Source organism: Calonectris borealis, chromosome W, assembly GCF_964195595.1.
Source record: "Calonectris borealis chromosome W, bCalBor7.hap1.2, whole genome shotgun sequence".
NCBI lineage: Eukaryota > Metazoa > Chordata > Aves > Procellariiformes > Procellariidae > Calonectris > Calonectris borealis.
Window position 1 is genome coordinate 10,044,440 of NC_134351.1, and position 13,981 is coordinate 10,058,420.

A 13,981-nucleotide genomic window follows, 5' to 3' on the forward strand; every position below is an offset into this window, starting at 1 on the left:
GTGGGTTTGGGAGCAGATGCACAAGGATGTATGGTAAGAGCAGGGTGCAGGCTGGATTGTTTGGGTTTTTTTTTAATGCAGTGGAGAATCTCTCACTGAGAAGGGATGGGTTACAGTGTCTTTTAGCTAATCCCATCTTGAGCTACGCAGCTGTCTCTGCCACTGTTGGATCCTGTATTTTGATTTCTATGAACATACAGGTATCTGGAGTCTTGCAGCTCTGCTTTGCTTTTCTCCGGAATGGGATGATTTTTTTTTTTGGTAGATTTTTACACAGAGAGATTGAATATTTTTTTTGGGTCACAGACAGGTCTAGCCCTACCCAGGTCTGCCCAGTGTCTCAGAGGCCCAGTTTGTCTGGTTAAGCAGAGCAGGTTTATTGAAGACTAGTCCCTCATTTATTGAAGACTAGTCCCTGCATTCTCCCTGCAGGTGGAGAAACAGTGTCCTCTGGCAGCACCATTGCACGTGCCCTTACCCACTGGGTTACCCTTTGGCTGTCAGTCCGTACGTCCACATAGGCTTTGCTGTCAGGACCTTTCCTCAGAGCATGTGGCCATCACAGCGTAGAAGTCTCCACCGCTGGCTGTCCTTTCTCATTTCCACTTTCTGGGACAGGTTGGTTGTGAAAATCAATGAAGAGTTTGTAGATGAAAACACCAGCGAGACTTCCCAGAATCGGAGCTGTGAGTGGGACCCACCACCAGTAATGTCCAGCCCTAAAAAGAAACGCAGAAGAGGCAGCCGGTGAGCCAGACGAGGTGAGGTGAGCTGAGGCTGCTGGGGCAGGAGCGAGCGGCGTGAGCAGAGGTGTCTAGCCCCGCTTCCCATACTGGGCCCTACAACTGGCTTAATCAAATTCTCTCTCCACCAGCGTAATTGCTGGAGGGAGGGTCCTTTTCCCCACCGGCCTGGGAAAGTCGCTCTGCACTGTCTGCAGGTTTCTTGTTCTCCTACAGAAATAGTCTGCGTGATCCTGATGAGTGTGACTGACAGACAGACAGACAGACAGACACACCTCTTTTCCCTCCCCATTTCCAACAACATCTGCACCTCCTCTACCAAGCTTTCAAAGATATTTTCTGGAAATTTAATGAAAATGAGCAGCTGGGACAGGAGGATCTGCTAATGCCCTCACTATGGGAAAAGCCATAGCGTGGCACCATCTTACTAGATAGGGGAAGGCAGGGTTTCATCTCCGGATTCAGACATCTAAATTTAGGAGAGCTCTGCAGCAATCCAGCTGTAAGTACCTGCTTTCAGGTGAGCTGAATCACTCTCTGGCTCTCCAGTCACTGCTCTAACCAGCTACATCTCCAGCTATTTGGTGCCCAAATTGAGGTATCTGAATGTCAAGATGAATCCCATGCTGGAGAATTAATGTACCCCAAATTTTGTGTACATAATGCATGGGCCTCCTCTACGCACAACCCTTGCTCTCTGAGAATGGAGAACGCACTCTGCAGTGATACCATCACTTGGTCCAAAGAAAAAGGCTTCATGACCATTTTATCTTGGGCTTATCTCCTCTCCTTGCGAGCTGAGCAGTATAAAAGCAAAACAGGTCACTCACGTGAATACGTCCATTCCCCAGCCAGCAATTGCCGTGAAGACCCTGGGGGGCAGGTCCCGGGAAGGGTTTATGGCGTAGCCTGTGTTCATCCCCATCCCCAGGCCGATGCCCAGGACCAGGATACCCGTGAGCAGGGCCTGCGTGCCTTTCAGGGCTGCGTTGTTTTTCTCGTCGTGGATGATCAGAATACCCAGGAGCAGCATCGCCGTTGCCATAAACTGCGGGAGCAGGAAAGGGGGAACAGGTCAAGAGAGAATGGGGAAGGCAGAAGAATCCTGCTCAGCAGAGAGGAAGAGACTTCCCGGAATGGAAGAGCAGGTGGGATTCATGGTCTGATCAAGACATGGAGGACCCTAATGTTATTCACTCCTCACAGGTGGACTGAAGAAAAGTCTTGACTCATTTCCCAGCAAAAATGTCTCCATCTCATCACAAAAATGCTCTAGGACTGATACAAACTTCTCAGCACTGTCCTCTCCCTCCACCTTTCAAGTTAGGGACATGGGTTATTTTAAGTACATTTCGTCTAACAGAGGCAGAGCCATGACAAACTGCTGACGAGACAAATCTGATCCTCCCTAGAGGGAGCGATGTTTTATATAGCCTGTTGCATTAGCCCTTTCAGGACTAAAAGCAGAGACCGCATTCTCATCTGGGAAACCGAACCTCCTGTCTGTGACAGTACGTAGCTGGCATTTGTAGATCTGCAGTGCCCAAGACGTCAGGAACTGTGGTTTGAATAGAGGTGATGACTCCTGTTTCCTTCTGCTTCAGAAAATGCAGCTGGAGAGCCTTGGACTGCTTCCAGAGATGCCAGCAAAAGCAGAAACTCTGCAGCTCTTGGCAATGCACTGTCACTGCCATTTGCTTTCTTGTGCAGCAAGGACACGGCATGCTCCCCTCACTCAGGAGGCTGAGTGATCCGGTCCCCACTTGTAGGCTCTCCAGCTCTCACCATCCTCCTCTTCAAGCCCAGGCAAGAGTTTTGTCAGGTCAGAGACAAAAGCACAGGCTTCCTCATATTTGAATTGGAAGTGAATCTTCCTTCTCCAATGTCCCAGTGCTCCACGTCCCCTGAAGCATTCCCTTCCTATTTCTGGGCATCTGGACATTGTGCTGTATGCGGGGAATCAACCGTACACAGTCTAAATTGGACTGTTCAAACCCTAAAGGTTCAATCCAGACAGGCTGTGTTCATGTGAAGACAGTCCTGGGCCCTCTGTGCCGGTGAGGGGCAGCCAGCAGAGCTGCCTGGGAGCATGGAGTGGCTGAAGGATCCAAAAAGGGGAAGAACAGTTCAGGGAAGTGCTCAGAGCCCAAAGGAGATAGTTCCTGATGTAGCTCAGCTCCTCACTTCCCATTGCTCGGGCTGCGTGCAGGGAAGGTGTTTGGAGGGCACTTGGACCAAGCTGCGGAGCAGCCTGCAGGCGTTACCTTTTAGGCTTGCTCAGCCACCAAGGTGCCTTGGACCCTACCTGTCAGGCACCTGCCTGGATGGTGGGCTCCTGGGAGTAGAGGTTTAATTGTGTCTGCGCGTGTAGGGCTGCGAGTCCCCTGTAGCAGACCTGCGGTAGCACCCATTACCACCCACCTCCTCCTAGCACACCACAGCAGTCCCCACTGACCTCTGTGAAGAAACCCCCCAGCAGGGATACACAGGGAGCGGGGTAAGTGGAGAAGATCGACGCCGTGGCAGTTGGTCCCGTCACTGTAAAGTTCCCCTTGGTGTAGTTGTACAGAGCATCTAGGAGAAATGGGAATTATGGAAGTTAGCACAGAGTTCATCCCACATGGCACCTACGCAAGTCCACCCATTGCAGCCAGCACAGACACCAAGGGGAAGAGAAGCAATGGGAGATACGATGAAGGTGACACACCCCTCGCAGGGCATGATCTCACCGATACCAGTTACCTGCAGACTTTGGTCTGCAGTTGCTTCCTTACGCCTACCCAGCTCCCTGCCCCTGCTCCAGGAGCCTGGAGCAGGCTGGATGCTCTGGGTACGCTGGTGGCCTCCATCCCTCTGCCCCTCAGAGACTGAGACATGCTGGAGCCAATGGGTGGTGGGTTCTCTGCTCATAACTCAAACCCACAGATGATTACTGTCCTGTTTTCCACAGACCAACAGAGTCCCCCAGAGCTCCAGCTGTACCTAAGACATGGTAGTCCATCTAACTCAAGCCCTTGCAGACCCTGGAAACAAAATGCAGCTACTGGCCTTGAGTTGAGGACCAGTTTTGGCACTGGGAATGCCCTGAGCTCCAGGAACTGCACATCCTTCCCAGAGATATCTGGGCCCTGCTCTGGCCTTGAGCTATGAAGGTCTGTCCCACAAGCCAGGAGCTCGCCCTCCTCACCCAGACACCATGCTGGGTACTATAAAAGGAAATATTTTTGACGAACTGTGAGTTAAGGCTGAAGTGGTGCCCACAGCAACTCCTGTAATAAAGTCACAACCATACCATAGTAGAGGCCAAAGACGGTGGCTGCTGCCGTAAAGGAGCCCAGGAACTGGCCGATCAGATAAGCTGGGAGCTTTCTCCAGGGCAGGTTTCCTAAAATGCAGTGTGTGAGGGTGATGGCGGCATTCAGATGAGCTCCTGCAAAATCACAGCAGAAGAGAGTGGTCGTGACCCTGATGCAGCTGTTTTGGAGGTGCCCCATGCCCCACAGTAACCACCCAGACCTTGCTCCAGAACACCAAGACTCTCGCAGGGCAGGGTCTCCCTCCTGCATAGACTCAAAACTGACCTGTTTTCCCTGGGCGGCTGAATGATTCAGGGCAGAGAGCTCCTAGCTTTAGTCCTCTAAAAATTAGACAACCTCTGCTTTACTCTCTGTAGACCACAGGCTGCCTCAGTCATCTCACCTGTCAGAGACACCTCTCTCGGCACGGCATGAGTTTCCCTCTGTATGAGTTTCTCTCTATTCAACTTAAAGGGAGCCCAGAACTTGGACTTATCACCGGAACTTGGACTTATCACCAGAACTTGGACTTATCACCAGAACTTGGACTTATCACTTGGCAAATCTTATCCCAAACAATCGCAAGGCCTTCTGAAAACATCTGATAGACAAGGAGGGCCTCATCCTGGCAGAGCTGAGCACCCCAGCTGATGAGAGCTCTGTGCCCTTAGCACATCTGGCAGGCAAGGCACGAGACGCCAGGGAAACAAACTGCAAAATCAGCCACTGATGCCCCATGTCTTCTTGTCTGCAAAGCAAATCTTACTCAGGGCTGTCGGCAGGGACTCAGATTAGCTCTTAGGTGTCACTGCATTGAGAAGGGGTTACCAGGATGGTCAACCCTGGCCAGACCATGGTTGCTCCCACTAGTGTAGTGCGGACCTGTCCTTCCCTCATGGGGAATCCAATCTTGGACTGCATTTCCTTACATCTTTTTGTACGTGGCTTTCATACAGTGCAAGACCAGTTTTCCCTGTTTTGAGGGGACACTTTCTGTGGAGGAGGTTGGTATCACAATGGTGCTTTTGGAGAAAGATTAAGTGGATCCAGGTTTGGTGGCCTCAGTGCAAACCATGTTTGTCCTCCAGGCCTCATGTCCCCATGAGTCCAAAGGAAATATTTGCTTTTTCCTGCCTAGTAGGTGTAAACTTTGGGGGTTAGTAAATGCTCCAACCTTAGTGGCCTTTTCCCACTCCAGACTCAGAAAGGGGTAAGAGCCAGACACACATCATCTCATCAAAGTACAGGACAGAATGAAGTGAAAGTGCATGTACTGCCTGCTACAGTCCCACAACCACAACTGAAATAGAGGAGACCGCTTTTTCTTCGATCCTCCGACCCTTTGCAGGCATGACCAGCCATTTCAGAGATCACAAGAAGCATCTTGTGACACAAATGAAGGCAAATCACAATGCCAAGAAGCCCTGAAGCTGGCTCCAGAGCCAGCCTGTTGCTGGCTGAGCTGAGACCCTTCCTCCCACCTCCCAACCCTCAGCAGATCAGCTCCATCTCAAATGTCACCTGGGACTGCAGGGACCTACTTTCCTCAGCCCACTTTCCCCAGGATCTCTCCACCAGCTCCAAAAGGACAGGCAGACCAAGAGCTGACTGCTCACATGGAAAAATTTTCCTTTCCAAGCCAGCCTCAGCCTTGGACATCTCTCTGCTCCAGCAATTCAAGAGTAAGGACTTGCTTTAATCTTCTGCCCACTAGAGCTCTTAATCTCTTCTCTTGGTGCAAATGAATGCAGAAATTGCACAAGGCAAAGGTAATGCTCTGTCATGTGAGAGATACCACCCCATGGCCCTGAAACACCACCTCCTGAGTTCGCGTGGGGTGTGTGCATGCATGGGTGTGGACGATAAGGAGAAAATTTGCATACCATTCCTTGTTGCAACATCAGCAGTAAGCTCTCCTTTGCAATAAATTATTTACTTCCCCATGGGTCAGATTGGCAGCAAGTTTTCAGAGCTCCTTGTCTCCTTGGGCCATGATGGCATATCCCAAGCGCCTAACGGGGACACTGCTGAAACCTGGCTCTGCTGACCGCAACAGGAGGGGATGGCCAAACCTCCGCCGCTCTCCCTGTCCCGCCTGCCCCTGTCTCAGCTCAGGACACGCGTTTGGGGTCAGCATACTGTAGGTATGTGCCTGCCTTGTCTCCTGCTTCTCCTGATCTTGCCGCGCCATCGCGACTCCTTGGCTTGACCTCAGACTTGCCTCCCCCCTGCAGACTTGGCTGTGATCACTGGGTCACAAGGCTTACTCCGGTTACGGTCACCAGACCTGCTCTGCTCTTCTTGTTTGAGGACCCTAGGACTGCCTTTTTTCTGGTGAGGTCACTGCTCTGCCTTGCCATGCCACCACCCGCCCCTCCGCAGCCCACTCCTGCTCCCTCCAACACATGTGGCCTTTATGGGGACGTAAAGATGTCCTATGCTCAAGTGTCCTGCTCACCAGAGATTCCTCCGGCCGCATGGATGCCCAAGGTAACACCAATGCCAAATCCCAAATTGATGCTCAGATGCTGCCCAAAGTCTCCTCTTCCTAACACCACTTGTGCCACAGAAGACAAGCCAAAGACCTAGTGCATGGAAAAAGAAAGAGAGAAAGGAATATTAGAAGTACTGTTATTGCAGTGGTGGACTGAGCTTCTTTGCTCCTTTTTCTGCAATACTAATAAACTCTCAAAGACAGGAAGACTCTAAGGTGCCCACGGTTAGGAGATGAAGTGAGAATGACCCTCCTCTGCAAAAATTGAAGGGATAACTGGATTATTCCTCATTTGTGACCATCACACCAAACCAGACTCTCTGGTCTGGGTTGGGTACGAAGGAGACAAACCCCAGACACCCGCACCGAGGTCCTAGGCTCAACTGGGATCACTCACGCAGTCATGGCAAGGGTGTCTGCACCTGAAGCCAGGGACATGAGCCAGAGGACCATCACCGCAGACCGCCCGGAGGCAGCGCCCAAGCCGGATGGAAGGAGGGTGGGCAAATTCTTGTTGTCTTTCTTTTCCTGGTGTGCAATTTATTGACTAAAAATGTAGTTTGGGCAACGCATAGCTATTTGCCAAACTCGACTCTAATTTTGGTAACTTATTCCAGCAAAAAACAAGGAAGGAAATTCTGGTTTGACTTTTTCTTTCAACACATATACTTTCAATTTGAAAACAGCCAAAGTTTCAATATTTTTTTAGTGACTAAAGGGTAACTGGAAAAAAAACTTAAAGGAAAAGTAAACACTCTCCAGCAGGAAAAGCCATATTCAAGAAATTGCTTTGGCCTGAAAGTAAATGCTATTTCATTTTTTTAATGTGGTCAGAGGATGGAAAAACCAGTTCTTTGCACAGCTCTTACACTGAAATCTGGAGAAGGACAAAGCTTCTCTTGAGGTCTCTGCCTTGCAAACCACTTAGGGCTTGGAGAGTGTATCCTGTTCCTTGGATTGCACCGATGTTTATCCAGGGTGACATGTGTCTCCAAGACAAAAAAGTCAGTATGTTCTCCAGCATTTAAACTTCTGTTCTGGCCTGGCCTGTTTTGACTCGGATCTTTATTGGCTGCTCTGCCTGGATCCAAATTTTATATCTTGTGCGTCTGCTCTCCCTCTTCCCTTTCAGACATCACCAAAATCCCCCGTTCCCCAGAGACACTGTTCTTATCTCTCTCCCGTACACAGACCACAGTCTGTGCTCTGCAGAGCTACAGCCTGCACGGTGTGAGCCCTTCTCTCAGTCTGCCTCAGCAAAAGCACCAGAAAGCAGCGTTTGGGATGTCCCCCAGCATCTGCAATGCCCTTATACAAACTTTTCCTACTCATCCCTGAGCTTTTCCAAAGCCACATCCAAGAGAAGGCGAATGCATAAGCACGGGTTTTGCAGGACAGCACGCAGGTGCAGAGAGAGGGGTGCAGGGCAGGAGACAGGGCTGTTGCAGCTGAACGGCACTATCCTCAAAAAAACACAGGACAGGCCAGAAAATCTGTTTTTCAGCACAGATCCAAACCTCTGGTCTCTTCCTCTGTTCTCACAGTCCCAAAATAGCCTTTTTTTCCCCTACCTCCCTACTCCTTGTGCTGTTTACTCCCCGCTGCCTGGTGCCCTGCTTTATGAACATCGCCTGTCCGCTAAAGCAGGAGGCCCTGGCTGAGTGCTATCACCCAAATAACAGCCATCCCGGCATCCCGGAGATGCAGCCAGCACATTCCCGGTTGCAGTAAGGGCCAGGGGGCTGCTGAAGAGTTGGATGCTGGATCCTACATTTGGCTGCTGGATGCATAGAATTCAGCATAGAATTGGATGCAGCCCAGAAGGCCAACTGTATCCTGGGCTGCATCAAAAGAAGCGTGGCCAGCAGGTTGAGAGAGATGATTCTGCCCCTCTGCTCTGCTCTGGTGAGATCCCTACTGCTTCCAGCTCTGGAGCCCTCAGCACAAGAAAGACATGGACCTGTTGGAGCGGGTCCAGAGGAGGGCCACAAAAATGATCAGGGGGATGGAACGCCTCTGCTATGAAGAAAGGCCGAGAGAGTTGGGATTATTCACCCTGGAGAAGAGAAAACTCCGGGGAGACCTTTCAGTACTTCAAGGGGGCTTATAAGAAAGATGGGGACAGACTTTTTAATAGGGCCTCTTGCGGCAGGACAAGGGGGAATGGTTTTCAACTAAAAGAGGCTAGATTCAGACCAGGGAGAAGGAAGATGTTTTTTACCATGAGGGTGGTGAAACACTGGCACAGGTTGCCCAGGGAGCTGGTAGATGCCCCATCCCTGGAAACACTCAAGGTCAGGTTGGACGGGGCTCTGAGCCCGTGGCTGGGGGGTTGGACTAGATGACCTTTAAAGGTCCCTTCAACCCAAACTATTCTATGATTCTATCCTGTTTGCGGCCAGCCCTTGGTGGGAGTCCATGAGCAGTGCCCCTCCTCCCACTCTATTCCCTCGTGAGGATCAGTGAGGGAAGAGCCAACGTGAGTTGCAGGCTCCAAAATCTGCCTTGGACTGTTAGAGTGCAGAGAAAAGTCTCCTTCTCATGCTGCTTCCCAGAGACAGCCCTGGCAGGACACCCCTGAACTTGATCTTTATCACTTGGGAATTTCCACCACCAAAACACAAAGGGAATGGAAAAGGAAAATGGTTTGCTCAGCTCCTGCTGAGGAGACAGAGACATCTGTATTCTGACTTCCAATGCGTGCAAAACTACCTGTATTATAAGGAATGAACTTCAAGGAGCTGGATGTGCAATAAGATGTGATAAAAAGCAAGTATTCTTTGCACGTGCTCTTGGTGCTTTGAAATAAAGCACCTTTATCTGTAGAGATAGCTGTGTCAAAAGGTCCCCATGCTTACACGAATCTTATCTTCCTCCTGTGCAAATCCCCAAGTACAAATTATTTGGGTTATCCCCGGCCCTTCCATGTCAGCCTCTGTCCAATCCTAAGTGTCTCAGCCCAGGCTAAGCCCAGCTGTAGTAAGTTGGCACAGACAGCTACTGGACCTCTTCAGAAGGAGGATCTCATTTTGCTACGTCCAACACACGAAGGCTCTGGTCCCGGTGGTCACCTCACCCCCACCAGGGATCTATTCTGACTGCAAAGCCTTCCTCGCCCTCTCCCCAAACACCTCTGAAGCAGCCCAAAAGCTCAAAACCACTTCGCTTTTTCTGCGTGAAACAGATCCCTCAGGCAAGGGGGAAGTTTCTGTATGATTTGGATAAGCACTATTCATTTGCCAGCGTAAGAAAACGAAATGCGAAATCCTGTCATGCTTTGCACCCTGTTTACATTTCCTAATGGTGGGTTGCGGCCCCAGAGAGTTTCACAGGTGTTCATTACCCTGGCAAACGCCAGAAGAAGATGGATGAATGCTGTTCTCATTTCACAGAGGCTGTCAGTGGTAGAGGAGTCAGGGTCTAACCCCCAAACCTGTGCAGGACCCCCCAACTACACCATCACCCCTGGCACAGCAGGAAGAAAAGCCTCAACTCGCTGCATGGGATCTTTCAGGGGGTTTGGCACAAGCGTTGCATTGCCCCATCTGACCAGACATTGCTCTTTGCTTTCATTCCCAGACTCTTCCTCCTTTTTCTCCTAGAAGAGAACTGAAACAGCGGTTCATCCCCACCTGCTTCACCCTCTCCAGTGCCAACCTCCCACCCTCCACATTGCTTTTTTCCTCCAGAAGGTTTTTGATGGATGGTCTACCTGATGGGAAGCTGCTGGCCCACCAGAGCAGAGGGGTGAGCAGCAGCAACCAGCCACTGAGCAACCCTGAGGATGTGGTAGGAAAGCACTGACCTTACAAATTGCTGCTGCAAACGCTTACCCTCTCACCCGCCCTGCGCACACACACACGCACATGCAGAGACACGCACGTCTGGGCCCGTCTCCTCCTTACCATGAGGATGAACATCCCCAGGGCTTCTGCCAGCAGCTCCCTCATGGTGCTGCTACGAATCGTGAGCGCCTTCTGAATCTTCTCCAGCATTTTGCTCTCCAGCTCCAGCCTGCAGCCGCGGAAGCTCCTGTTGTGACAGCACACTTCATTGCGCTGAGTTAAGTTACCCTTTGAAACTTGGCACCCTCCCTTCACCCCCAGACACCTCCATTCATTTGGTTAACGATGAACAAGCCAATAATGTAGCAGCTAGCTTCAAAGTCTTCCCACACACACATGCCATCCTTTTCAAACTATATGGTAAGGATGAAATATTTCTGCTACAGGGGCGTTGCAAACGCTGTGCCTCTGCCTAGGAGCAGCCTATCTCCAGAGCAGTGGGGCTGAAGTAGCCTTGGTGTGCTCCTAAAGCCTGTGTTTCTCCGTTACCTTTTCCACAGGAACTGAATTTTGGCTCTGTTCTGCATTGTAACCCACTGGCTGGTGGTTTGGTGCCATTTTTTTTTAACAGGTGGGATTAGGACCATTTGCCTGCGCTTTGCAGGACTATTTGGATGAGGATGCTCTGCTTGGAGCTGGTGTGCACCGCTGTCTGCAGCTGGGAGGAGTGCAATGCCCTGAGCGTTGCTTCAGGTTGAGTATTTGCTCTTGCTGAATGCACGTGTCTGCAGCTCCCATCACACTGGCGGAGAGTCTCCCTGCCACCCCCCCAGTCTGGCCTCTCGTGGGGCAAGGAGAGACCAGTCTTGGCAATGGTCCCCAGAGACCTTCAATCTCATCTGGCTGCCAAAGCAGAGCCCTCACCGTCCTGATTCCTCCTCCATCTCCTGATTCCCTCTGCTTATCTCCCTGCTCACCAGGTGCTCTCACCTCTCCACTGTGAAAAGGTTTTAATACCTTTGCTTAATCACTGAAAAACTTAAACCCACTGGACAGCCAAGACCTTTTTCTACGAGCCTTGTCTGGTTCTATGCTGGTTTTCTTTGCCTGCCTCTCAACCTGCTGCAGCTTCTCAGTGTGGCTCTGGAGGGGACAGCTCTGGAGAGGTTACCAGCAGCTGCCCCGATGGGGACGTAGTGCTCTGCTCACGCTGCCTCTGGTGTTGCCTCCCTCTGCGCTACTGCATTGCAAAAGTTCATGAGCTTTTCTTTCACCCACAGGACACTGAGCAGCTGTGTGGAAGAAGCCGATTCTCCTCTCTGCTCCATAGATCGTTGTCTATCTTGTGGCAGGGAAGGGTTTTATGGCACTGGGTAAGCTCTCCTCCAGTGACAGGCTATTGACCTCAGTGAACGCCTGGCTAAATATGCAGTAATTTACTAGTCTGTCTCTGATACTAAGGACCATCTAATCATGATGGATGATTATCACATTGCTGGCAAGGGTGTTCCTACAGCATATTTCTAAGTGGGAAGGTTTTTTTGTCCTATGAGTCTGTAAGCCATATTGTAGCACAGAAGAAGTGGCCAATAAATCTTTCCAGGACACTTCATTGGTGGAGCACAGAAACAAGGGCCCTGGAGCACCAGGTCAGGGTGGTGGCAAGAGCCTCGAGTTTCTTCTGGACATGGTAATTTCCAGCTGACATGTAAAACTGAGGTCCTGGCATCAGCGTGTGTTGGAGATCTCACAGCCTTTCTCAGATGGACGAGGTGTGAGTGGGTCAGTATCCCCCACAACTGGACCTACAACTTCGTTTTTCACTCCTAGATCTCAGGGAACCTTCCAAGTGGATTCCTCCCTTGTGGGCAAACAAGAAAGCTGCTGTATTTCTGAAAGGCTTTGTCTCCTGTGTTCAAGCATTATCTATAGGCAACTCCATATTCTGATCTGGGCTGAAAAATGGACAGGTATTTTCTGGGAACACCGGGCTCCCATGGACTTGCAGTCATCTCAGGGAAAAAGGCAAGCCCAGTTTGCAATAGAAACCTTTAGTTTGGTGATAATATTTGCAGCATAATCCCTGATATTACCACTAAATTCCCTAATGCTCCTATAATGGCATCATGGATCACTGGCGCTGCTTGTCCTTTTACACAGATCGTTCCACAAGATGGCACTGAGACATTAATTTCTCCCTTAAAAGTGTTCAGATGGGTTCCTCTGTTGGCTGCTGAAAATGTGAAAACCCTTTAGTTTTAGGGTTCCTCAGAGCATTTTTATACATTAAAGAAAGGTGATCTGCCAATGTTCAAGGAGTGTAACAACAACAAAAGACACCTTTCTATGAGTCCTATAGGGCAGAGCACCACTGCTCTGACAGCACACGAAACCGAAATGTGTGAGCCTGCGCCTGTCACCCTTCACTTTATAAACAGCAGAGAAAAACAGCCAGCTCCAAAGGGCAGTTCATCTCCACCTAAAATAAGCAGCTGAGGCCAGACCTATGAGTCACGCTGGATGCTGGCAGTTTCCCTCCTGTGTCTGCACCAGAATGTGGAGCGATGGGCCCTGGCGTGCACACCCACGTGGAGGTATCTGCTGCCAGGTGAGCTGACTGCCCTTCCTCCCTGCATCCAGATGTGGTGATCTTGAGCAAGCCCAACCAACCATGTGAGTCAGCCAAGGGCTGGAGCGCGAAGATCTGCCAGTTGCCCAACATGAGCTGTTCATACTTGCATGGTTTCATTTACCTGCAGGGCTGACGAGGATCTCTGGGGTCACCAAATACAGTCCCCTACTAGCAGAAGGAGCCACACCACATCTCTTTTGTGACCAGACCAGTCTCCATTTTAGGGATAAGTGCTTTTTGCCCCGAGTCCTCCTGCTGGAAGCCTGTTACCAGAACTTGTTGCTCTGGAGATTAGAGACTTTCTTCTAATTTCCAGCCGAATTCTTGAGGCCATTTGTTCATGTGCCAGCATTACCCCATCGCAGTCATAGTTAACTCATTTCTTACAGGTGCTATCCCATAAAGTTTTCCTATAAGATTTGTTAGAAGAGCGTTAGCTGCTTGCGCTTAGCTTTGCACTGCCTCCTGATGTTTACCTTGACTTGCTCACAGGTTGAAACTTCACTCAACATTGACCCTACAATGATTTTACTGTGTTTTCCACTGCATATTAAGCAACCACCTGCTAAACCAAACCCATTTTTTCCCTAAGGCGCTTTCAGCACTAGTAATAAAGGCAGGCCTCAGTTTGGAGAGGAAAATTCTGGAACAGTCAAGGCTTACTAGCTGTGCTGGTGTTGATACCCATGGTACTGAAGAGCCAGAGGAACAATCCCCCCAGGTCCTGCTAGAGCAGCCCTGGGAAGGATGAGCTCCCAGGGACTCCAGGGCAGTCATGCTTCTGCAAGGAATAACTTCTCTAATTCAGTTTGACAGTGCACATGTTTCCTCTGCACCCAGGAGCTCATTTACCTCTTAATTGTGCTAATCAACAGCTGGAACATTGCCACTCCATTAGCTTCAGCCCTGCTGGTGGAGCATTAACTTCTCCCCAGAGGCTGAGAGGAGCATGAGCAGACAGCACAGCAGAGGCGCTCCTCACCGAGGATGAGGACAGCTTGCTCCTCCATCAGACTAAAGGAACATGAGAC

General features: G+C 50.4%; 1 protein-coding gene across 1 annotated transcript; it reads right to left on the bottom strand.

The window, feature by feature from the left end:
• Positions 1-58: 58 nt before the first annotated feature.
• On the bottom strand, positions 59-10,905 carry LOC142074930 (aquaporin-7-like). The gene is made up of 7 exons (XM_075135947.1): positions 10,868-10,905; positions 10,439-10,565; positions 6,498-6,624; positions 4,036-4,173; positions 3,199-3,317; positions 1,574-1,791; positions 59-719 (listed from the first exon to the last, which is right to left on the bottom strand). The coding sequence occupies exons 1-7, from the start codon at positions 10,903-10,905 to the stop codon at positions 560-562; spliced, it is 927 nt and encodes a 308-aa protein (XP_074992048.1). The 3' UTR covers positions 59-559.
• Between the last annotated feature and the right edge of the window lie 3,076 nt (positions 10,906-13,981).

Excerpts from the sequence above, each read along its gene's own strand:
- LOC142074930 (XM_075135947.1), bottom strand. The coding sequence starts at position 10,905 with ATGCAGAACAGAGCCAAAATTCAGTTCCTGTGGAAAAG. Across the intron at positions 6,625-10,438 it reads TGGGGATGTTCATCCTCATG|GTCTTTGGCTTGTCTTCTGT; the intron begins GTAAGGAGGAGA and ends TCCATGCACTAG. Across the intron at positions 3,318-4,035 it reads CGTCTTTGGCCTCTACTATG|ATGCTCTGTACAACTACACC; the intron begins GTATGGTTGTGA and ends CATTTCTCCTAG.